General features: G+C 38.9%; 1 protein-coding gene across 3 annotated transcripts; it reads left to right on the top strand.

Moving 5' to 3' along the window:
* The first annotated feature begins 71 nt into the window (after positions 1 to 71).
* Positions 72 to 25,169, top strand: evlb (Enah/Vasp-like b). 3 transcript variants are annotated; one of them, XM_077552333.1, is made up of 13 exons: positions 72 to 404; positions 15,952 to 16,120; positions 17,399 to 17,576; positions 18,347 to 18,413; positions 20,360 to 20,430; positions 20,511 to 20,785; positions 21,894 to 22,012; positions 22,412 to 22,451; positions 22,573 to 22,624; positions 22,762 to 22,819; positions 22,898 to 22,958; positions 23,030 to 23,087; positions 23,985 to 25,169. In XM_077552333.1, the coding sequence occupies exons 1-13, from the start codon at positions 400 to 402 to the stop codon at positions 24,020 to 24,022; spliced, it is 1,191 nt and encodes a 396-aa protein (XP_077408459.1). In that variant the 5' UTR covers positions 72 to 399; the 3' UTR covers positions 24,023 to 25,169. The 3 variants fall into 3 exon arrangements, with proteins under 3 accessions (XP_077408459.1, XP_077408458.1, XP_077408457.1); XM_077552332.1 differs by lacking the exon at positions 72 to 404 and adding an exon at positions 3,979 to 4,467 and having other exon boundaries at positions 22,415 to 22,451; XM_077552331.1 differs by lacking the exon at positions 72 to 404 and adding an exon at positions 3,979 to 4,467.
* The last annotated feature ends 31 nt before the right edge of the window (positions 25,170 to 25,200 follow it).

Below are 25,200 nucleotides of genomic sequence, written 5' to 3'. Positions count from 1 at the left end.
TAGCGCAGTACCTATACTGGCCACTGGAGGCCATAGTGGTTCTCATCACTGAGCACGGTGGGTTGGGAAAATGATGGCATCCCTGGACCGCCTAGCAGCCGCTCTCCGCCCGGCCTGTCGGCCCTGGGATGGCAGCTTGCTGTCGTGACACAGCACCCGCGCGACTATTTATAAAAAATACAAATAAAAATAAACACACAAACACATTCGACCAGAAAACTGTGGCCAGTCGTGTGGCATTCCCTCCACATTGCCGCCTTTGCTCCTCCATAGTCCCCCCCTCCTCTTCCACTAAGCTAACATCTGCACATTGAGGTGGCGGCAGGAGGCGCTAGCAACGCCGGTTTCAACATCACCAAAGAGCCGCTGGATGTTTGACACAGGCGCCGGAGAGTTAAGATGAGGTAAGAAGACATTCTTGCCGTTTTTGTGGATTTGAACAACTCGGTTAAAGGCTAAAATTGCAATGTTTAAACTGAATGCTAGCTCAGGTGAGGGCCTTTCACCTGCTGCTGAAATAAGGTGGCTTGTCGTGATTTCTGGTCACGTGTTCACCGACTGTTTAACGTACGCGTGTGTTGGGCATGCGCACAAACCGCCCGCCTTTTAATTTTATTTTCACTTCCGGATAATACAGCCAATCAGGACCATTGCCCTTGTTTCATGGCAAGCTTTGTTTGTTTTTGTTTTTTGGGTGATAATTATGCATAGCTAAAGATGAATTGCCCAGCTGTCATTGATGATATCCTTGATTTTTTGACTGATTTGTTTTGGTTGCATGTTTAGCGTCCTAATTTGCGACCCAAACCCAGCTCACTCACGCCGTCCAATAGAGGGATCAATGAGCGGGACCGAATGTCACCCGGACTGCCTGATGCGTATTGATGGCTTCCATTGTGACCCATATGATTAATAATAATAGTAGCCGTTTGCCGGTTGAATGCGGGACAAGGGCAAAGAGGTGAGCTGCTTGGTTTAGTAACCCTTTCGTAGGCAAGGGTTGGTTACTCCCGAATACAGTAATATTAAGAGAGTTTCTACTAAAAGACTTAAGATCATCAATATTATGTTATATATAATAATAATATATTTTTTTATATTTGTATTTAGACCATATTTGTAAGACGTCGCCTTGACAATTTACAGTTTTGTGATGGTGACTGTAGTTTAGACCCTGGAATAATTTACATTATTTCTACTGAAAAAAAAATTCAAACTATTAAGACAGAACTTTTAGATAAAGTTAATCTTCATTAGATGTCTCGGGTGTAGCTAATATTGAGACTAGTGTGTTTGTACTGCTTGTGTGCAGCTGCATCCATGGTGAGTCATATCAGTGACATTTTTAACAATAACGTTAATGCACTATGACAACCTTAACTTGACTGCATATGTCAGGGAAACATCCGGCGTCAGGTGTGAGATCATGTGACCTGTCACCTAGTGCATTCTGGGTGACATCAGTGCACTCTGTGAGTCATTTGCACTGAAGGCAGAGCGGAAGGTGACTCTAGCCTGTGTGTGTCTTTGCATCTCAACTGCCTGCTCCCGTTGGTGTGTGTGTGTTGTTTACAGCTCATCCATTTCCACTTATCACTTTGCTCTTCGCTTGGCACAGCGTGACCGCCTGCAGGTGGACAGTACTGCGTGGGTGAAAATGGATTTCTGGACTTTCGGTTACCAGATAACTCAAAATTATATCATGGATGACAGAGGGAAACCATATAAGATTGAATTGATTCCTTTCTATGATGCAGGCTGGCCTCCAAACGTGTATGAGCCACTGCTTATACTGTACAATCCCAACATTCAAGTACAAGTTTAATTCATTCCGAGTTCAGTGTTTTTTTGTAGTTTGATGATTTGATCATCGCTTGAAAATGGCCCATCTTCAAGTCATGAGATGAGAAACGTGCTATATGCAAATTAGACAAAACTATTTATACACAAGCAATTAAAATGTTATGTTCCCATAATGTTTTCCATTTGGAGCACACATAACTGTAAACAAAATCCTGCTTATTTGCATACTTGTGTGTGTTGCCGGGTAAACTAGGACTAAACTGCAGCTGCACAATAGAGCAATGTCAGTGGATCAATTAAAGGAAACGCAGCGGGACGCAGCCTGAGAGCCGTGTACTAGAAAGAGAGCGTACGTGGTGTAAATATGGCAGGGATTTATTGTTTCCAAACCATGATTGCTGCAGAGATTATGATTTTTCTTTTTTTTTAGAGCTGTACATGATTTATAATCTGCGTGCATCTGCGAAAGATGGGAGCACGTCAATATTAATGGGTCAAAGGTTGGATGACTGGAAGTCTGATTTGATGAAGAGTGTGACCCAGCAATGTTGGGCATTTAAAAAAAATCTCCTGGTATATGTAGTGACAGTACTCAACTGCAGAGAGTACCAGGCAGGGCTGTGCAATTAATCAAAATTCAATTACAATTTCAATGATTACACTCCACAATTACAAAATCAGCATAATTGTAAACAAAAAAAAAAGTTTATTAATACAAATTTTGAGTTGTTTTAAAAAAAAAAAAATTTAATGACTAATTTATTAAATCTCGTTTGTTCCAAAAGGAAGTTACAAAATTATAGTGTTTCAAATAATTTTATTTGTCTGAATATTTTTAAATGTTTAAACATTTTCTTGTTTTGTACCCAAAAAATTGTCATTTGAATAATCATGATTTCAATTATTACCAAAATAATCATAATTATTATTTTTTCCATAATCGATCAGCCCTAGTACCAGGCACGTGTTTACTGATGGTAGGCATTCGACTGAATTTCCCTGATTATGACGAGCAGTTAGTTTAACATAGTAGGCCTAAGTGTTCGTCAAAAAACAATACAGAGATTTTATTCCTAAAACGCAAGAATAATTTTAACATTAATACTATATTTAAGTATAAATAACATCATTAGCCTAATAGCTCAATTGCCTATAGGTCATTCTTTAATATTTTTCAGGAAACAATAAATTTAACAAACAAGTCAAGTCCAGTTGCCTCGATTGTGGATTAACCATGACCATGGGTGGCTAAGAACTTTAGCAAGGATGCTTCGATTTTTGATTGATACTGGAATAGGCTCCAGCGACCATTGTGAGGAATAAGCGGTTAAGAAAATGGATGGATATTGTGACAGTCGGTTAAAAATGCCTGAGGAAGTTATGCTATTAGGCTAACAAAATGTACTTAAAAGTTTAGTAAAATTTTTACTTGAATAAAAGTTCCTTGTGTGTTTACATAGTTGGCCAATAAATCAGATTTTTAATGATGAAGTGGTAATTTTTTTGTATTTAAAATAAAATACAACTGATTGATACTTTAGCAATGATTCTTTCGCGTACCACTTAAAAGAACCACTGATTTAGACTGTTGATATTAAACAAAATTTTTTTTACTAATTTATTTGATTTTGTTATGTAATAAAGTGACTTTTTTTCTTAAAACTAAGAAATACATATTTATTTATATTTTATGAATTAATATTACATCATATTCTTTTATATGGTTGCATATTCAATAGCTGTCTGATAACTGGCCCATTATTTTAGAAGCTGATTGATAATAACATTGCATGTTCTTTTCACCATGTGCTTCCATTCACAGCCACTCGCTGCAGTTCATCACTGTCTCGTTGTCTCTCTCCACCTGCGTCCCTCTACTACTCTGTTAATGAACAACCTGTGAAAGCGTGTGCATGCGCGTGTATGTGTGTGTTTGTCCTGAGACGTGAGCCATCAGATGAATTAAATTCTCTCTCACTCCCTCTCTTTCTCTCTGTCCACGTGGTTTTACGCTCGCCCAATCCAGCAGATGGTAGGGGGAGGTGGTTGATGGTGATGGAGGAGGAGAGGGGAAGAGAGAGCGAGGGAGAGAGGGAGGGAGGGATGGCAGGACCAGCTCCCGACACAGCTGGGAGGGGAGAAAGGGAGGGGAGGGATGGATGGAGAGGGAGTAGGTAATCCAATGAGACACCGAGAGCAGAGGCAGCGCGAGGGCAACGCCTCAAAGCACCGGGAATCTCTCTCCATCGCACACACTCTTTTTTTCTCTTCATATACCGAGCAACCTCGCTCACTCTCATCCGGATCTTGCCGCTTACTGGAATCCAGCTTTTCCTTTCATTTCCTCGGGAAGGAGGCGGCATTGCCATTTCTGTGGACTGTGGAGTCATCTTTGTTCATTCAAGGAGTTGGGATATAGGTTAGTGGGCCTTTTTTTATTTGCCACAGAAGGGGTGATGCCTTCCTAGCATTTCAGGTGCTATGTCGCCCCTTGAACTCTGACGTCTTCTACGGAAGCCCGGACCAAGCATAAAAAGGAGACTCCAAAGGGTGTTCTTTATTCGCCGACATGGACATCAACCTGCAGTCGCACCGCTTCTACTTCCCGCAGATCTACTGCGCTGAGCCGGGGGCGCAACCGCAGATAAGCGAGTTCAAAGTCAGGTAGGATTTGATTAGATTTTTTTTTTTACAGAAAGTAGTGATTGTGTCTGTGAGTATGGCTCTGCTTCAATGGCCACTGTGGCCTTGCAGAGGGGAGGAGGGGCAGGAGGAGGCGGGGATGCACACTAGCGTATTTGGCCCCCAGGAGCAGCATTGATGGCCAGTGAAGGCACATCAAGCCGGGCAAGTGCGCTGCGGTGATGGTGGCGGCGGTCGCAGGGGCTGACAACGCCGCAGTCGCGTCACAAACGTGGTGGCTCTCCGGCCGCCTCCCCGAGCGCATCCTTTGTTCTCCATGCCGGCGTCGGTGCTCCTATATTGCATCCACAGGCGGCCCTCGTGTTTGTTGCTGACAACTGCGGATGTCACCAATGTGATTTTGTAAAAATGTTACTAAGATGTTACTTGTTGTAGGCTTGTGGGTGGAAATGAGTATAACGTGGTCTTTGTGCATAAATGAAATCTGTTTACAGAGAACCCCTGTTTATCGCCGGGAGTACTTTAAAATATGCATTTTTTTATATAAAATTATACTCCTCTAAAATTCTTTAAACACACTTAACTCATTCACTCCCAGCCAGTTTCACTGAAGCAACCCCCTTCGCTCCCTGCTGTTTTACTGGATTTTGCAGAATATAGCGTTCTATTGGTATAAAAACATGGAACCTACCAAAAGAAAGATTTGAGTTTTTTCTTTCATCAGAAAAAGTATATTCCTATCTGTTTCCATTTTGCAGCAATTTGCATTAGAATATAGCTAAGTTTCATCATTATTCACAAATCTGTTTAAAACAGTGAGGGAAATAGCTTTTTGCAACATGGCCCTGGTTGATCTCTTATACTCTGCTGCCACCTGCTGGTCGTTTTTGTAATAACTACCTTTGCTTCAAGCATTCTCTTCAGTTCAGAGGCTGCATCAAAGCTTTCTGTATGCTCTAGCAAAAAACAACAACACAAAACACGTATAAATATGTCTTTGGGAGGAAGGTAATATTTAAAATAGAACGTATTTCTGCGTTTTTGGGAGCAAATGAGTTAAACATGTTAAAACATGCGTATTGAACAATAGGTTGGGCCTGGTGTGGCATGTGACATCGGAGTGTGAGTGGTTTGATGTGAGCTGTGGCTGACAGCAGCTCCTTCCTGTGTTCATTGTGTTTGTGTTTTACTGTTCCTCGGGGTTCAACAAATGGCTGACAAGTGCATTGCTAACTGTGGCTAGTAGTAGTGCTAATACTAGCAACAGATGAAGAAGCTAGGCTAACTATAGCCTTATCTGGTAACTACATTGCAGTGGCAAAATTTATTCATTGTCATTTTTCTTTTAGTGAATAACTTCAACACATTGTACAATCACACAACGCAACCAGTTGCTCCTGTGTGTGTGTGCATGGAAAAAGTCATTTTGCTAATCTTTCTAACTGGCTAATATTCAGTTTCACTTCACAATCATGGAATCTATGACTCAATTCAACTCACACAGAAGTCACCCCCAAATTTTATTTACAATAAAATGTTGTATGCTCCCCCACTAGTCTAAAAACAGCATTCTTATTAATATTGCGTTCGTGGAATATGAGTTAAAATCCACCTGTTTTATCCATCTCAGGGAGCGGCCATTTTGCCACTGAGCCATGATTGGTCGTTACCTGAGTCCTGAGCAACTGTGATGTCATTTTCAGTTGACAGCAAGTAGCACTGTAAGACAAAATGGCCGTCCCCAAACTTTTGGGTTGACTTGACATCCAACAATCTGGCCTTTACGGTCTTCAGTCGCACAGGAGAGATAATGCATTGTCAAAATCAGGCGGTTAATTGAAACAAGGTGATTGCGTCTTGTTTTCACTGTTTTATGAGTCAAGTAGGACTTATGAATGGAGGCTAGTTTGCTACAAATGTGATATAATAGTTTTCATTGGTTGTTTAGTAGAAGAAGTAGAATGTGAAAAAATCATGTTAAAAAAGGAACCCAAAGTTTTGTTCCATCCGTCGTTGATTGTGGCTAATGTTAGCGCTTTGCTTGGTCCTTTGATCTCATGCAAAGGATAATACAAATAATCTTGTATATATCTAAATAAACTATTTAATCTCTACTACTTCTTTTCTGTTTTTTAACAGCATAGTTCAAAAACTAGTGGGTGATGTTTGTGGCAGTCAGGCACTTTGTAGTGTGTAACTCTGCCACCTGCAGGCCAGGAGTTGATCATCATTGAACTTTTCTAAAAATACAACCAGGTTCAGTGTATTTCTATCTATATTAATAGCATAATTATTCTACTTTTTCAGCCTACTTTTTAAAATCTAGTAGGAGTCTTCGACTATATTTTTTTCTGTCAAAGCAGCAGTTGTCCTGGCTTTGCAGATTGTGATATGTTTGACAGCGACTCTTCTAACAGCTCTGATTAGTGCAGCTTTAAGGGACTCAGCTCGGCTAAGAAGCTTTTTTCCTTTGGCAGTGGCACCCCGCTGTTGGAACAGGTTTACAGGGTTGTGATGCTTCACTATATCACGGTCGCTATACCAAGCATCCGCTCTCATCTCCACTGGCTATGTCGCCCATGTCAAACATTGACATTGAAAAATGGCGGCTCTCGGCAAGAGTCCTCCTTGACAGTGATAACTGGATGGATGGATTAGCTAAAGAGGTGATGGAGAAATTATATGTGTGTCGATTTGTAAGGTGAGCCTTTGAAGTGAGAGGGAAAGATGGGGGATGGTGAGAGGAGCAAAGCAAAAGGGAAGTAAATATGAAAGACGACCAGTGGATGCGGGAATAGGAAAGAGAATTAATCATCTGAATGTTTTTGACACAAAAGCTTGAGCCATTATTATCATCATAAGCTAACATTAGCATTAATAGGAATCGTCTTTACTAAATAAATTCGCATTTTCCGCTGTCATCATTCTCATAATTGCGCTAACCCTGCAGTCACACCATCATATAATTAGACACTTTGCTAGTAATTACCAAATTACTTGAGTCATGTGGGTTTGTTAGAAAGCGCTGAGATAACGCTAAACATTGTGTTGGCACGATTTTGCATATTCATGCTAATGTTGGATGGCACCAGGCTGCAACCGGTAGTGATGCTGCTAGCTGTATAGCCTAGCTGCAACAAGACTGTTTAAAAGAATAATAATAATAATATGAAGGAATATTAAAGCAATAATGTCTCATAAGAGAACAATCAAGATGACACCTAGGAAGTACATATGAATGTTTGGGCGGGATTATTACAATCAGAGCCGTATATAGAGAGAGTTTGAATAACTCGGTTTCAGCAGGATAACAAGATGGCGTCCATATGTCATGTGACAAGCAGTTGACCAATCATGCTATGATTGGTCAAATGAGGCGTTTAGCTAGTTGTGCTGTTAGCTTTGTTAGATACCGGCGCATTTGTGATGGTTTCAGGTAAGGCAGGGTGATAAGGCGGTAAAATAAAATCTCAACTTTATATTTGTGATTTTCCAAACACTCTTTTTGCAACACATCATGTCTTTGACAATGTTGAGTTCATTTGGCTCTGTGTTTGTTCCACCTAGCTTTTTTCTTGTCATACCGACAACAAAGTAAAAATAATTTTGACCCTATTTTCTGTTCCTGAGGATTATATCTCATAGTTTTCCAGGATCCCTAAAGGAGACAGCAAACGTGCGTTATTCCCGTCCACGCGGCGCGCTCAGGCAGATTAGGGCAGAAGTCAAACACAAGGCGGGGAAAGCACTGTTGGGAATTTGTCACTATTCTGGGTCAGCGGAGGCACGGAAGTGATGGGTCACGGCTGCACGCAACAACATGTCCGCTGCGGACACGCCACGGCCAATTACAGATGTGCCTGTGAGACGTCCAAGTCCCACTGCAATCCAGAGCACTTAGCCTAATGTTTCCCTTAGCAAGTTGACAACTGGGAGACGGATCGCATGCAAACACAGATGTGAATCTGAGATAATCAATCGGAGGTCACTTATTGATTTTTGGAAGAAAAAAAACACAGTTGTGTTTTTTCGTGTGTGTTTGTTTAGAGCCTCATCAAGGATATATTATTGACTTCTGTGTTGCGCACATTATGGTTGATAGATTTGATCTTTTAAAAACTCTATAAAGGGAATTTAGAGATTTGTTTCTACATACAATAATATATATGGTTGAAGATGAAAACATGTACAAAGACTGAGAATTACAGGCATGATGAAGTTAGCAAGCTAGCTATGCCTACAACACCCAGAAAATGCACCTTCCCTTCAGATAGTCTGCTGGCATGACTGCTTGAGAGCGCCTCGTCGTCGGCTATGAGTGCACACGAGTTACGTAGAAAAGGGCAGAATAACAAGGAAGGGGGATTTTTTTCTTTTTAATTACTAATTACGGTGTGACTTGACAGCCAGGGCTTTAGGCTGCCGTGGCCGATATAGAGCGCCTTATTGTCATGGAGTGGAACAGCCCAGTCACTGTAGGTTTTAAGCGGACAGCTCAATTTTTAAGTAGATTTTTCCAGGTTGCTGTAGTGATATTTGATTAACAGTTGAGATTGGTATGGTGTGGAGAGTGGAGAGCTTGTTTTTTCACCGTTTTGAAACACCATTTTATGTACTTTGCCTTTTTTTTAATTTACTTTTTTACTTTACAGCACCAACGTGAAGATGAGGCGATGAAGTCGACCCACCTATTTTATAGCTTCAAAGGTAGTAACAAGCCTCGATTAAACTAGTTTTAAGTTTCTTTTTAAATTTAGATTCACTTTTTTATTTTTTATTAAGTAACACTGATACTGAATTGGCGAATAAAGCTGACCCAGCAATTTTCCATCTTTGTTCATTGTTTGTAAAAGCCTGGCTTTTGTGCCCTTTTTTCCAATCTGCTCTTCTGTATAAACAACTTTGACATTTAGAGGGAAGATGGAAATAGATCCGGCATTTTAAAGCCTTCGGCAGTAGTATCAGACGTGTCAAAGAGGCCGGTGTGTATATAGATGGTAATGCAGAGACAAGGCTATGAAGTTTAACACCTGAAACTAATTTCTCTCGTCTTGTCGAGTTGACTTGAGTTGAATTGTCACTGTCAGACACTAATGCCATCTAACTGTCACTTTGTGAAAGTGCACACAGTGACATCAATGTCTGCTGGGTTCTTTGTCAAATAAATTCCGGACCTTTTGTTACGGCCATTTTGTGGTATCTCTTCGTGAGAAGGACTTCTGAGTATGTTGGAAAGAAGGGGGTTCTTTTCCCTGCATGTGTTCCCATAAAGCATTAAAGAGTTTCCTGGTTGCTGATGCTGAGAGATGTACAGCAATAGCAGCGGGGGGGGGAGGCTGGAGAAAGGAGGTCGATGTGAAAGTTTAATGAGACGCTTTTATGTAGGCATTATCAAGCACGGTGTCTAAATGCAGCCGAGTTTAAAGCGGTCATGACGGGAAATGTTCTCCAGGCTTTGAGCTGCATGGACAGAATTGTCAAAAGTCTTCAAGGTGACTTGAAGGTCATGTCAGCAAAAATAATATAATGTCCTTAAGCTCCTAATGGAGACGCTGGCGAGGCAGACTCCACTCTGGCCAATTTATCACAGAGATGGAAAATAACTGAAGCCTGATGTGAACTTTCACTAACAATGTGGCTGCGAACAGAGAGGACATATAAAAGAAGAGGCAGCGTTGCCAACTTGAGGCTTTAGTTGCTATTAGCGATGTTTAAAATCACTTTTTTTTCCCAGACCGATACCAGTATGAGTATCAGGTACTGGATACCTTCAGTACTTTTGATATATAAAACGGAATTTAAAGCCAACCCAAACATTGTCTTTATATTGTTATATGTGTAAAATTAAGAAAGTAGTAAAATACACCTGTTCTTAGCCTTTTCAGGGGGGCGGCCATTTTGCCACTTGCCAATCGACTGAAAATGACATCACAGTTGCTCAGGGCTCAGGTAATGACCAATCATGGCTCGGATCGCGAACCTAACACGACCAAACTTGGAAAACAGGTGAGCCGTGATTGATTGTTACCTGAGCCCTGAGCAACTGTGAAGTAATTTTCCATTGACGGCAAGTGGCAAAATGGCTGCCCCTTGAGATGGATAAAAACCGGTAGATATAGCTGATTAATTCATATTTCACAAATGCAATATTAATCAGCATGCCATGTTTTGACTCGTAGGGACGCATACATGATATTACTATTGAAAATAGTCAACAAAGACCTTTCTTTCTGATGCAGATAATAATTCGCCGATTTGTTTAACTGCCGCAGTATAGCACCAACTACTGCTGAGGAAGACTTAGACAATGTCAGATTTTTTTTTTTTTACATTCATTGACTGATTCAAGTAATTGATTAATTAAATAGTGTGTTTAGTTACTTTTCTTCATTTCATACTTGAAGTGCCCGCCGCGTCCTCATGAGACATTTGAGCATGATCATTATGCAAGGATCAGTCAGGATGTGGCGTATTATTGCTCCGTTAATGAGTAGACTGTCGTGTGTGTGTGTGTTTTTTTTTCTTCACTAACACATTTATTTATTTATATCTCACCAGTACTCATTCATCTTTTCGTCTCAGCCAGGCAGCCATATTTTCTAGGCCAGAGCAAATATTCTACGGCTGTTGTCATGCCAACAGATTAGCCTGCTCGTGCATGCTCGCAACATTCTAATCACTGTGTGTGTGTGTGTGTGTTTCATTCGGGGGGCTCCCTCCAAATGTCAAGCAGCAAGTGGAGTGCGTGTAGTGTTTGAAAATATGAGCATGATGGGGTTTCTTTTTCCATAATTGAAGCCATCAGCGCTGGACCCCGCGAGCAAATTCCATGGCCTTAAAAAAGGATTACGTGAATTAGCATTAAAACTGTTGTCAGTGCTCCAAGCGGCCAAATGAGCTTTATGCTGACTTATCCCCTCCCTTTCCAAAAAATTTTCCTGCCAGCTCATTTTTTTTTTCACAGTGGGAAACATTAACAGGATCTGGCTTCTGTTTCCCCAGATAGAAAACGTAAACATATTCATAGCCAAAGCACATGCACAATGCTACCGTGTGTATTTAGTACGTTAACGCGCCTGTGGAGTTGAACATTTATTTACATTTTATATGTTATGTTGTTTACATTTCTGTAAGCGCTAAAGGTGGAAATCTAGCTGTTCTTTCACTCGAGCAAAATCAAGTTTTATGAGTAAACTGTAAATATAGAACAAACTGTGACTCCAAAACACTTAAATATGATTTCAAACTTATCTTATTACATTCCCATAAAAAAAAAAAATGGATACAGATGTGATTTAGAAAAAATGCATTAGAACATGTAGCGAAAATACTCCCTAACTTCCACGACGGGAAGGGGAGCCGCTTCGATTGGCCAGGAGTCGGCTGCGTTCCATAACACAACGAAGCAAAAATACCAGTTAGACCGCCGTTTGTGGCAAATTTGCACTCGGCATGAAAATAAGGCCCTATGTGTTAGTGATGGGCTGGCGACCAATCACTTGTCTGAGGTGTTTTCACTGCGCAACAGCTCAGCGTCATTACCCGAAGTGCCATGTTTTCCTCCATGGCAGTTGAACGGCTCCTCAGTGGAGCCTGTTTAGCTGCAGTTTAGTCCATTAGAGCTAATGTAGCCCTGGCCTGGTGTCTTTATAAATGTTTAAGTCCTCAGCTGTTCTCTACTCCTCTGCTTCATGAAGCTTTCATAGTGTCATGCAGAGGATGCACTCACACATACACACACATACAGTAGACCGTATACACGGAAGATTTTGTTAAGACAAAAAGACAAAACAGTTTGTTGACTGTTGTGGGGATTTGGACGTTACTGCCGAGCAGCTGCCGAGCTCTACAAAGACACCTTCTGTTAGCTCGTCTTTTTGCGACGCCGTGATGGAGTGTGTGAGAATCAACAACTGTAGCGCACACAAATTGATCACTGTTTCGATGTCTCAATGGACTGTGCAGTTCCACTCCGAGGAAAATAAGACAAAAATCGGAGGAGCAGCTAGAATAAAAGTCAATTTGAAAAAAATATTGTGATATGCTTTATGTGAATGAGGTGTGTAATTGTTGAAATCATGAGTCGTAATGGGATGAAAAGTTGTAATTTTTATATGATAAAGAGTACAACATTTAAGAAAAATAAATTATCATTTTTTTAACAATTGTCTGTAAGAAAAAAAAAAATAAAAAAGGAAAAAAAAACAAAAAACAATTGTCTGTAAGGGGGGAAAAAATAACGAGTCCGACTCTGAACTATCCTATAGAGGTAAGAAAAAGATTTTTAGAAAATAGGTTGGAATGTTCTAAGAATAAAGTCAAAATTAGGGATGGACGAGTACAATTTCATGCAATTTTTTAGGGAAAAATCCTTATAGGTCTTTCTTTAAAATAATCTTACCAGCAGCATCTTTGTTTTGATATGTTGTACCGCACATCATGGTCAATAAAAGTCACAATATTCACACGCGCTCAAAAAACACACACCAGAGGATGCAGCCATGTGTTTAATTTATTTTCTTTAACTTGTCGACTCAGTTCAACTTTAAGCACCGCTTCTCAGCAACTGGCAGAAAATGGCGTCGAAGAGTCCCAGCGGCATTGAAAGCAGCATGAATAAATGAGGCGCCTGTGCTAAAAGAGAAGCAAAGAAGGCGGATCGGAGGGGAGGAAACGGAAACGCACGTACACACACACATACATGCGCGACACACTTGTACGCAAGCAGAGTAACTCGGATCAAATATGAATAGTTTCTCCACGAGACATGAATAAGTCACACACACGCACACTTTAAATGTCACCCGGGCTGCCACAGTGAATTCTGACAGAAATCTCAGCCAGACGCTCATGCGGGAAGAAGCACGGAGTTATTAATAACATGACTTTTACTAACACGTTTTATACTTTTGGCCTCAACTGAGTGACTGTCAAAAAATCAACCTTAGAACATTTGAGATGACTTTGCAATGACTTTGTTAAAACTGACTGCAACGGAATCTGTAGTTATGCTAGTAAAATACTTTTTCTTTGGCTTTTTGTAACTGTTTACCTACTCCTTTAGATGGCCTGGCAACAGTCAGACATGGTAGCACACAACTTTAGCTTAACACGTGTATGCCAGGAATGTCAAAAATATATTGTAAAATTACAATTTTATTCTTAGAATATAGAGACTTTGCACAAGCAAAATAGTTTTTTTAAATTCCCACTTCACTCTTGTTCAATACAACTTTATTCTTGTAATGTTTTGACTTTACTGTGGTACAGTAAATTTTTCTCTTAGTATTATGACTTTCTAGCCTTTAAAGTAAATTTTTGTTATTTTTTTACTTGGTCATTATATGCCTTTATTCTCTTTAAGGTTGGACTTCAATCTCCTAAAAAAAAAAAAAAAACTTTTGTATCAATATAAATACTTCTTTTAAATATATTAAATTTAAATATTCCAATGTTTTACTTGTAAATTACAACTGGCCTCTTATAATATACAACTTTACTTTCATAGAATTTTATTATTCTTATTATTTTTTGTAGAATTGTAACTTTATTCTTGTAAAATTATATGTTTTTATCTTCTGACTTTCGTTTTTAAAATTTAGCAATTGTTAAAATGTTATTAGTTCTACTTCATTCTTGTAAAATGACAACTTTAACCTTGTTAAATGACAGCTTCTTTCCTTCTAATGTTATGGTTTTAATCTCATAAATTTGACTACAATGAAACACTGCTAAAATGTACAATTATTTTATTTCCCCCCTTGTAAAATGGGGTTATAATTGTGCGTAGATGCCACAGGATGGTGACAGAACATTTAAAACCAAGAAGATCATAAAACATCAACACCATGTATCTAGCATGTGCACAATCATGAACCCATGGTACATAAATGACTGTATTCAGTCATTATTTAACTCAAACAAACCACCTTCACATCAGGCTAATCAGCAGTGTTAGCTACTATAGCTAGCATAGCTAGCCTAAATAACGGCACAAACTGATATGACATCACACAAATATGCACACTAGCACTTTACACATATGCTAATAAGTCAATATGCTAACCTTAAATCACACCCCGATTAGTAGAATTGGTAGAGAAGCCGAAATTTTCACTTTTGATGGTACACGAGGTGCATTCTTTGCTAGTACGTAACATCTAACGACAGTCACACATAGCTAAAACATAGCTAAAAATATTCATGAATGGCTCTCGGTGTGACGCAATGCAGTTGTCCAACCAAAGTGACAATTGTTTAATCAATACAGTGTAATCACTCCACTACATTGAAACAAACATGAATAAATAAAGTGTGCATTAACATATCAGTTCATCTACTCTCAGCCCTTTAATCCTCGCTTACGCTAATTGTGTAAACCAAATGCAATCAGGGACTTGTCCAGCATCTGCTGATGTTCTTAATGAGACTGTGTGTGTGTGCGTGCGTGTGCGCGTGCGTGCGTGTGGCCTCCAGTGTTGTGTCTGGCTGCTTTGTCCATCTGACTGCATTTATCTCTGCGCACTGTGGCTCCCTTTGTCACCCCACTTTCCCCTACTGTAATCACACACACACACACACACACACTTGTACCATGTGTTGTGCAGACAAAAGACACACGTGCAAAAGGGGAAAGGAGCTAATTAAACAGAATGACTTAGGAGGCCGGGAACAAAAACGCGGACGAGGAGCAGAGAAAACAGTTTTGACTTGCAAATGAGACGAACGAGACGAGAATGAAGAGAAGAAGATGTCCCATCTGTGTCTTTGCCTCTCCGCCAAGCTAAAATTAGACCATCGACCCTGGAGGCAAAGAGAAAAAAGCTGTGTCAGAAAAGAGAAGAAGGGATGGTAGTTTGAAAAGTGAGAGAGAGACAGCACAGTGGAAGGAATTATATTATTATGCACAACACACTCAGTAAGCACATCCGAATTCCTTTGTGGAGCTTTTGTGTACTCCTGCTTCCTCCTACATTGCAAAATTGTCCATTGTTGGAATCCATAGGAATCAAAATCATGTGACATTGCCAAGCTGCGCCGTGATTGGTCGTTACCAGATCCCTGAGCAACTGTGATGTCATTTTGAAGTGTCAAAATGGCTGAATTTTGCTGCTTAATTTATATTCCACAAACACACTAGAGGGGGCGCTAGAGAACATAGACCATTTTTGGGTTGACTTTCCCTTTAAAAAGGCAGACGTATTTTTTTCCGTTTCATGTGTTGGATGGCTCGTTTTGTGCTGTAACCAGGAGATAATTAGCGTAGCGTAGCACAAACACAGGAAGTAGACGGGAGTAGACGCCGACCACCCACTGCCTCTAAAATTCGCTAATGGTGGATGTTTTTCTGCTCGTTAAATGAAAGTTGCACACTGGGCAGACTGGAAAGAAACGGGTCGTGGTTAATTAAGCTTCCTTTTCAGGTGCAAGGCAGCAGCGTGGCATTTCTTCATCGTCTTCTATGTGTCATTATAATTGGCTTGTTGGTTTGTCCCCCTCCACCAGCGAGCAGAGCATCTGCCAGGCGAGGGCCTCGGTCATGGTCTACGACGACACCAGCAAGAAGTGGGTGCCCATCAAGCCGGGCCAGCAGGGCTTCAGTCGCATCAACATCTACCACAACACACCCAGCAACACCTTCAGGGTGGTGGGGGTCAAGCTGCAGGACCAGCAGGTGTGTCATGGCCTTACCTGTCTAGGCATTCACACACACACATGCTGTGATTTAAACATCATACAAACGTAATTTAATCATCTTTGTTCACATACACAAATCCTATAAACTGTTGGTTCACAAAGACAGGTAATCATCTTAGAGTTTATTATTTTCCTTTTTAGTTAAAAATGGCTTACCTTAAATAGAATCGTGCATTGCATTGTGACCAAAGGTAGAATGCTAGTCGGTTGTTGCGCCGTTTTGCTGGTGTGAATCCTTTTTGTGGCATAAAGAAGCGGCATGCTAAGCTAGCAATATGGCAAAAATTGGTTGCCATGACTACTCTTTTTCTTCTTCTGCTTTCTTTTGGTGCATTACTGCCATATTATGATTCTTTAGTATGCTATGAAAAGGGTGGCTACTGGCGGTAATGCACAGCTACTACTTCTTCTTCTACTACTTTCTTTTGGCAGTTGGCTAATACTTTCGGTGTATTACTGCCACCTCTGGCCGCCAGCGGTAATACAAAATTATTTGTTAAGTGTCAAAAGAAACAACCAGATAAAAGAACGGGGATTTTCTACAGAGAGGATTAGGGCCAGTGAAGAGAGAAAAAAAAAGTTTGGCAAGATTCTCACTTTATTCTCAGAATTCTCACTTTAAAGTCGGATTTCTGACTTTAAAGTGCGAATTCTCACTTTAATCTCAGAATTCTCAGTTCAGTCAGAATTCTGAGAATAAAGTCAGAATTCTGACTTTAAAGTGAGAATTCTGACTTTTTTTCTCAGAATTCTCACTTTATTCTCAGAATTCTCACTTTCAAGTCAGAATAATAGTGGCACTAATAAGAATAAAATCTGGTATATACAGTACACGTACTGTAAAATTGAGTGGCGCACGAACAAACACACATAAAATTAAATGTTTGTCCATTCACGTACACACATAATGACATTTTTACTTAATTTGTAAATTTTTTATGTTGAAAATGCCTTGACTGTTCGCTGTTAGTCATTTTGTGTTGATTTGGGGCAGAAATAACAAGTTTTACTTCTTTTTGTCCCCCTTTCATTTCTTTTTTTCAAAGAGTGAAATAATAATAATAATAATAAATAAAAATACATAAATTCACATGCACAATATGTAAAATGCTGTCCATCCATTCACATTCACAAAATGTAAACTTCTATCTATTCACACATCTCTCTCTTATTTCTTAACTCTTCATTTATATCTGTCCATTCACATAGTCGCTCAAAAGTCTGATTTCTGATGTGTCTCCTCCTGTGTGCTCAGGTGGTCATCAACTATTCCATCGTGAAGGGGCTGAAGTATAACCAGGCCACGCCAACCTTCCACCAATGGAGAGACGCCCGGCAGGTGTACGGCCTCAATTTCGCCAGCAAGGAGGAGGCTACCACTTTCTCCAACGCCATGCTTTTCGCCCTCAGCGTGCTCAGCGCCCAGGACGGAGGTGAGTCACCACCCATATAGCATCATACTCACAAATATATATTTTTTATTTATTTAGATTAAATGAATTTATGTCACTGAACTGAGGTCTTGTGGGGGCAAATTTTCTCCACCTGCTGGAGCTGGAGCCTCCCTGCCTCTAACGCGAAGTCACCACCTCCTCTCTAATAGCATCAATTGTAGTGGGAACATGACTCCGGGGGCGCCCGCTGCACTTCTGCCGCCTTGGAGGTTTGCGTTACATGACAGATGATCTGTGGATAGTTGGCGAGTGGGGGGGAGGGGCAAAAGTGAGGTAGCCAGGTGAGGCGATAATGGAGGAGGAGGAGGTGGAAGAAGAGCAGGCCAAGGCGAACTATGGTAGGCAGCAGCGAGTGGATTTGTCAGTGCTTGTGTGTCTGCTACAGTCGCTTCCTATTCCTCGGCATGTCATGTAGGTGAACTATTGGATATCTCATTGTGTGTCGTATCTTATGTGTAGTGTTTGATGTATTGACACGTTTAAAGATGATTAAAAAAGTCATTCAGGTCAGCTAGTGGTGGCCAGCAACAACATAGTGAGATACACTTTGGCCGTCTGTTTACAACGGTGCTACTGTATATTTGTTCCTGCTTCAATCACATGAAGCATCATAAAGGTGGATGTTTTCGTTTTAATGTGTTTAATTGCTCTCGTTTGTATGCTTGGTTGACTTTATTTCGCTTGTTCTAGATGTTTCAGCTCGATTTCACCTTGTCTGCTTACTCACTCCTCCGTCTTTTCTTGCCCAGGTCCAGCTGTGCAACGCCAAGTCCAAAATGGACCAAGCTCAGAAGAGATGGAAGCCCAGAGAGCAAGGTGGGTAGTTTTTATGATATGCCGGTATACTCTTTGCTGGTAGATTAATCGGCTGATATTAGCTTTTTTTAAATAGGCTAAAATCAAACAAAAAAAAATTTCCAATTTTTTAAGAACATATTAACACAATTAATTATATATATATATATATATATATATATATATATATATATCTCAAACCCTAACCCTATATTCTCAAACCCTATATATATATATATATATATATATATATATATATATATATATATATATATATTAATTAATGTAATTAATTATAATTACAATGTAAGACAAAGATGAAAAAAATGGCACCAAAAAATTCTGATTTTAAAAATGAAATTCTAATATAAAAATATATTAGAAAAGGAAAATTTGTAAAACGTATAATTCTGCGCTCTGTTGTAAATGTAAACAAATATGGTACTATAGTACAAAGTATTGTAAAACAGTCAAATGTTCTGCCTGTATTTTTTCTCATTATTGTACGTGAAAAAATATTTTATTCAATATATATTTTTAAAAATATTCGGCCAATAATCGGTTGTAAGAATTTTATTCTGACAAATATCGGTATTTGCATCGGCCTAAAAAAATCTCTATCTGCAGGGCCATAATAAATGTATACTGAAAAAATGGGGATTGATATTTACTTGAAAAATTCTAGTAAAGTTTTTTTCACATCAAAAATTCTAGTTAAACTCCTTGTAAAAATGTACTTAGAATTTCTGAGAATTTGAATTTCCCAATTTCTAATAGGGTGTTATGTTTAATGTCTAATGTTTGTTTTGTTTAGTTTTTTGCTTTGTGCTGTGATCCAAATTTTGAGATACACTTCAGATACAATGCCACTAACGTGAAAGTGGAAAAATTAATTAAGTTTTGATAATTGCCTTCACATGGTGTCAAGGAGAGCCAAAGTCACCAATGCAAGGTGCTGCTGTCAACCACAGCTCACACCAAGACGCTCACGTGCAGACTAACTGACTGCAGCTCCTGAAGTCACTAAGAAAAAGGCCGCACCTCTTAAAGACAAACATCAAAATACAACAGTACAACTAAGACTTTATGAAACCAGTTTATATCTGTTGTTTTGTGGTTTTAAGCAATATAGTGATATGTTTCTTTGAATAAAAATATAACAAAAATGTGTGGTTTTGGCGGGTCTGGAACGGATTCATGGCATTTCAATAGATTTCAATAGGGACAATTGATTTGATATACGAGTAAAGTGAGTCACTAGCTACCAAACAAATTGAACTCTGAACTCCACTCTATTGTTTTTTTTGTCAAAAACGAATAATATCACTGATAGGAAAATAAAAGCCCACAAATCCTCTTTGCTGCTCCGAATGCTGACGTAACCCTTTTTTCAAAAAAGGGCCCCGCCCACTGAATTTAAGACGGACCTTTGACCACAAAATCTCCTCGCCCACCCAAATAACAATCATTTCATGCCCGTATAACGTTAGGATTATTTTACAAGCCATTTTCCAAGTTCTGTGCTAATACAAAAATGTATCTGAAAATTCATTGTGTTTTGTTGTTGGCATATTTAAATGCAGTTTTGAATTTTTAGTACATTTAAACCAACCACCCCCCCAAAAAAAAGCGTAGTAGTGAATTATCTCCAAAAGCAGCAGGCGAACTCCGAGTGAACCCAAAGACAAGAGCAGTGGTGGTGAGGATTAGCCAGCTGTGTGCGCCCACTTCTGTGTGTAAGTGTTTGTGTAGAGAAGATATTGTGTCTGACTGCATGTCGCACACGTGAATTTGAAGTTCTCAGATGCGCAGACAGTTGAGTTACATAACAACAACACGCTATACTTTCTCACTAAATTTTAACAACAAAAGTTACATTTCCGATATACAAAGCAACATAAATAAATAGGATTTCTAAGATTCTTATAAGGAAGATGGCGTGTTGTGTACTGTGCGTGTTCCTGCAGGCAGATGATGGAGCAGCAGCAGCAGCAGATGCAGGCCCACATGGAGCGGGAGCGACACTCCTCCAACTCAGGTAGTGATGTCAAACAGTCACGATATTCAACCAAAATGGCCGTTCAAGAATTCCCCCCTTGATGTTCTTCTATCATCCAGGTTCTCCTTTCCAAGGCCACCCCGCCGTGCTCTCAGTGGCGCCCCCGGTCGTACCCCCTCCTGCGTGCATGGCAGCGGGCCCTCCGCCTCCACCACCACCCCCTGGACCTCCGCCGCCCTCCGCCGGGGCCCCGCCTCCGCCGCTGCCGCCGCCCTCCGCCGGGGCCCCGCCTCCGCCGCTGCCGCCGCCAATGCCCAGCCACGGGGAGGAGCCGGCAGCCCAGACGGGGCTCGCCGCCATGATCGCCGGCGCCAAGCTGCGGCGCGTGCAAAGAGTGAGGCCTGTCATACTTAATGATGACAAAAGATATATTAGTATTATTAGATATAACAGTTTTGCATAATATACAGTACCGTGTATTAAATGTATTTTTATTTATTTGAATAAATACTTGGTTAATATTTTTACGTATTTTATTAAATAATTTATTAATTTATTTCATGTTGAAATAAATTGATAAAACAAAACAATTTTACACATACATTACACTTTTTAATTGTTTTTATTAAATTGTCCATTTGTAAAATGTAAAAAGAAATACATATGTTTAACTATTTTTATTTATTTTATTTTATGATAAAATAAGAATAGATAATGAAATAAATAGAAAATAAAACATAAAACCTTTACTAAAATAATCCTTAATTTTTATTTGTAAATAAGATAAAATAAAAATGTTAGTAAAAGAAACAATTTTACACACAGTTAACATTTGAAATTTTGGAATTATTAATTTTAACTTAATTACTTGTAAATATTATTTCATAGCATTATTTTTTATTAATAAAATAAACTATGCATACCGAAAGTAGATGTAAAAGTCTACACACACCTGTTCAATTGCCATTTTTTGTGCTATTGAAAATTTGACAAAAATAAAGATTTTTCCTGCATTCACATGACAACTCTTTTCAAGAGAGAAAGTTAAAAAAAATAATAATACAGTAATATGGTTGCACAAGTGTGCACACCCTCTTATAAGTGAGGATGTGGCTTTGTTCAGTTCAATTAACCAGCTAGAACTGAGGTGTGTAAAAAAATCAATTTAAAAAAAAGCCTGCTAGAACAGCTGAACTTTATTTGGGGTTAATCTCTGACTCCCAGTTAACACTAGTTTAAATGTGATTGGTTAATTCTGAACACAGCCACATCCACAGTTTGTAGAGCGTGTACAACTTTTCAAATGATTTATCTTGGTCTTGTTTTTTTTTGTTTTTTTGTAAATCACCCACACCCGGAATTTGAACAGGGGTGTGTAGACTTTGTGCCCACTATATGACAGATGTATGTTAAAATTTTGACTTTTTAATTGAATGTTTTACCTTATCTACAAATGACCTACCCATTCGTCCATTTTAACAATCTTGCCGTACTCTCGCCAGCCGGAGGAGAGCTTGTCCAACTCGTCTAGTTCGTCCGGCAGCAAAAACAACGAAGTCAACCGGACGAGCGGCGGCAACGGAGGACTGATGGAGGAGATGAACGCTCTTTTGGCCCGAAGGTCTGACAGAACATTTTCATATTCACTTTGGTTGCATTGAAGTTTGAGTTACCACAAATCTATACCACACATCATATCACCACTTTATAAATAAATTATGAAAATGTGCAGTAATGAAAATTAAATAGAATATAAAGAAATTAACTGGTTTCATCACATTTTTTGCATCAATTCAATAGACAACGTATTGCTCCTTTTAGTGTATGTGCTTTGGCCACCTGGGGGCAGTATAATACAGACATATGGATAAACTGTACATGCCAATACTAGTCATTCTCCGTAGAAGATAAATTCAAAATTTCAAAGCATGACTGTGTTTTTATTTTGTTTACATACTTTTTCATGTTGTTGTTGTTGTTTTTACTTTCCTCCTAACATGGCACCTTCTCTTGCTCCCAGAAGAAAAGCAGCATCAGAGAAGCCAGACGACAACCAAAGTGTGAGTGAGCGCATCATCCTCCAATAATTATGATCTAATATTTTTTTTAAAAATTGCGTCACTGTGATGTAAAATGCCATAAACAAGTTAAAAACATTATTATGTGTGTGTCTTAATTCAGGATGACCCAAATTCTTCCTCACCCAGCACGAGGGGGGGTCAGAATGCCACAGGTGAGCTAACATTAGTATTAGCATCACATGAATATCTTGGTGCGCGATTTCATTTTATTTGATTATTTGGGAGATGTCAGACGTTTTACGCTGTTGTTTTCATGCCAACATGACTGTCATGCATCTCGTTCATATAGATGGAGCAAAAAAGCCGTGGGAAAGGGCCAACTCTGCGGACAGGGCAATGGCTTCAAGGTGAGAGACAGTGTGTTATCGTGATACAGAATCACACAGAAAATGTATTTAATATTTGCTTTGTTGACGACTACGTAGAATACGGCCTGCGGGGAGCGGCACCGACGCTGACTCGATAGACATGGATAGGATGAAACAGGTAAGATGTTAAGGATTAAAATAAAGACAATTGATTTGTTTTACAAAAGACTGATGTGTGTGTTCCTTTAGGAAATCTTGGAAGAAGTGTTCCGCGAGTTGCACAAAGTGAAAGAAGAAATTATTGACGGTGAGAGCTACCTCGGTTGACAATGTAAAACCAATCAATAAGAAAAAGTCATTTGTGCATGACAGCTTTTTATTACATATCCTGTTCTTTTTCTTTTAAACAATCCTTTTGTGCCATGAAGGAGTATTAGGGCCACACTGACATTTTTTTTAAATTACACCATTAGATTAAAAGATGTATATTTTCGAGATTAAAGTTGCAAAATTTTGAAAATTAAGTCACAATATTACACAAATAAAGTTATAATGTAACGAGAATAATGACTTACATTTTACAGATAATATTTATATTTTCAGTATTAAAGTTATAATATAATGTGAATAAAGCTGCATTTTAACGGGGTTAAAATAAATAAAATAAGACGTCAATTGGATTAAAGTTGCAATTTACACTTGTGACCACTGGGTGGCACTATGTGCTATCTAAGAATCCATAAACGAGAACAGATCTGTTGCATCCACAATCTCTTGCAAAGAAATAAACATGAAAATCTGCAGGCGCAATCGGTGATTTATTATATTCAAATAAATTGTGGGAAATAATTAAAAATATATCTACATAAAGTCTAAACTCTTATGAAAGCTAATATTTTACTGTTTCTGATGCAAAATATTTGTATTAACTAGATTTATATAACATTATATAGGTAATAACCTCCAAACAAACCAATTGAATGGGATTACGTGATTTCTATTTATTTATATTATGTTATTTTAATTTTTGAAAATCTACATTTTTAACTGGTGTAAAAATTCACTCCCCCAGTTAGCAAGTAACTGACATGAAACCAGAGAGCTGCTAATAGATATTTCTGATAATACAAACAATAAATCAAATAAATGTTTCTGTGTGTGATATTTATTTGATCTTTTTTTGTATTTTTTTTCTTCCCCACAGCCATTAGACACGAACTTAGTCGAGTGAGCACGACATAATGTCACCTATCCGAGGATGAGGAGGAGTCAGGCCCAAACTGTGACGTCTGCTGTGGGGTCGAGGAGCCGCCGTAGCCGCCATGTTTTTGCAGTGTGCATTGACTTGAGGGGAAGCGCCATGTCTGTGTGTGTGTGTGTGTGTGAGAGAGAGAGTGTGTGAAGAGACTGCCAGTTCTTTACATTTCTGTGTCCTTGTTTGCCCCTCTGTCTTTGGCCTGAAAAACATGAGAAAATTCAATATATTCAAATGGTTTTATGGTGTCCAGGAGTTTATTAAACACTTAAAAAGAATTATCATTAGCCTTACTATCATATTCTTCATTTTTGATATATGATTGGAGGGGTTTCGTCATTAAAAATGATGTTTAACTAAATGAATATGAATATAATAATAAACATAATCTCTCCATTCGTTTTCCATAGCACTTATCCTGAGTAAGGACTGGAGCTATAGCCTATTCCAGTTGACTTTGGGCAAGAGGCAGGCTATACCCTGGACGGGTTAGAGTCCTAAATGAAGCTAAACATGCATGTTTTTGGGATGTGAGATGAAAACACAGTACCCTGACAACATGAAAACTCCTTACAGGGAAGACCAGAGCCGGGTTTCGAACCCATAACCTCAGAATTGTGTGGCAGACATGCTAACCACAAGATTCACAGTGCTGCCCATAAGAAAAGTCATTATATTTAAGTTTTTACTGTCTCCAGGAGTTTATTATTTTTATTACCCTTACCATCATATTTCTCAGAGGGTTTTAGTCTATAACAAGAATATGATAGTAAAGATCATATTGCATGTTTTTATTAATTTGCTTTTATATTATTCATACAATCCAAATCTTTCTTTCCTTTCTTTTTTTTTTAAGGATTTTGTTTGTTTTTTATTTTGGACCAAAACAGCAAAATGACACTTTTGACCAACAGCCACTGCAAAACTTTTTTTAAAAACAAAAATAACACACCTGAATATTTGTGATCATGTTAATAAAAAAAAAAGTTTATTGGCTGCAAACTATTGTTTATTCTGTTCTCTTTATGATGACAAAGTGCTTCCTCGTTGAAAAACAGATTAATAAAAAGAAGAAAATGCACTGTGTTTTGAAATACATTCAAATAAAACTGAAAACGTCTTGGATACAGAGGGCTGATTCGATTCTTTTGTGTATCTTTTATAT

This window comes from Vanacampus margaritifer, chromosome 19, assembly GCF_051991255.1.
Source record: "Vanacampus margaritifer isolate UIUO_Vmar chromosome 19, RoL_Vmar_1.0, whole genome shotgun sequence".
NCBI lineage: Eukaryota > Metazoa > Chordata > Actinopteri > Syngnathiformes > Syngnathidae > Vanacampus > Vanacampus margaritifer.
Note: the sequence above shows the minus strand (reverse complement) of the source record. Positions and strands in the feature narration are given on the sequence as shown.

Excerpts from the sequence above, each read along its gene's own strand:
- evlb (XM_077552331.1), top strand. The coding sequence starts at position 4,373 with ATGGACATCAACCTGCAGTCGCACCGCTTCTACTTCCCGCAGATCTAC. Across the intron at positions 20,431-20,510 it reads GCGACACTCCTCCAACTCAG|GTTCTCCTTTCCAAGGCCAC; the intron begins GTAGTGATGTCA and ends TCTATCATCCAG. Across the intron at positions 22,452-22,572 it reads AGCCAGACGACAACCAAAGT|GATGACCCAAATTCTTCCTC; the intron begins GTGAGTGAGCGC and ends GTCTTAATTCAG.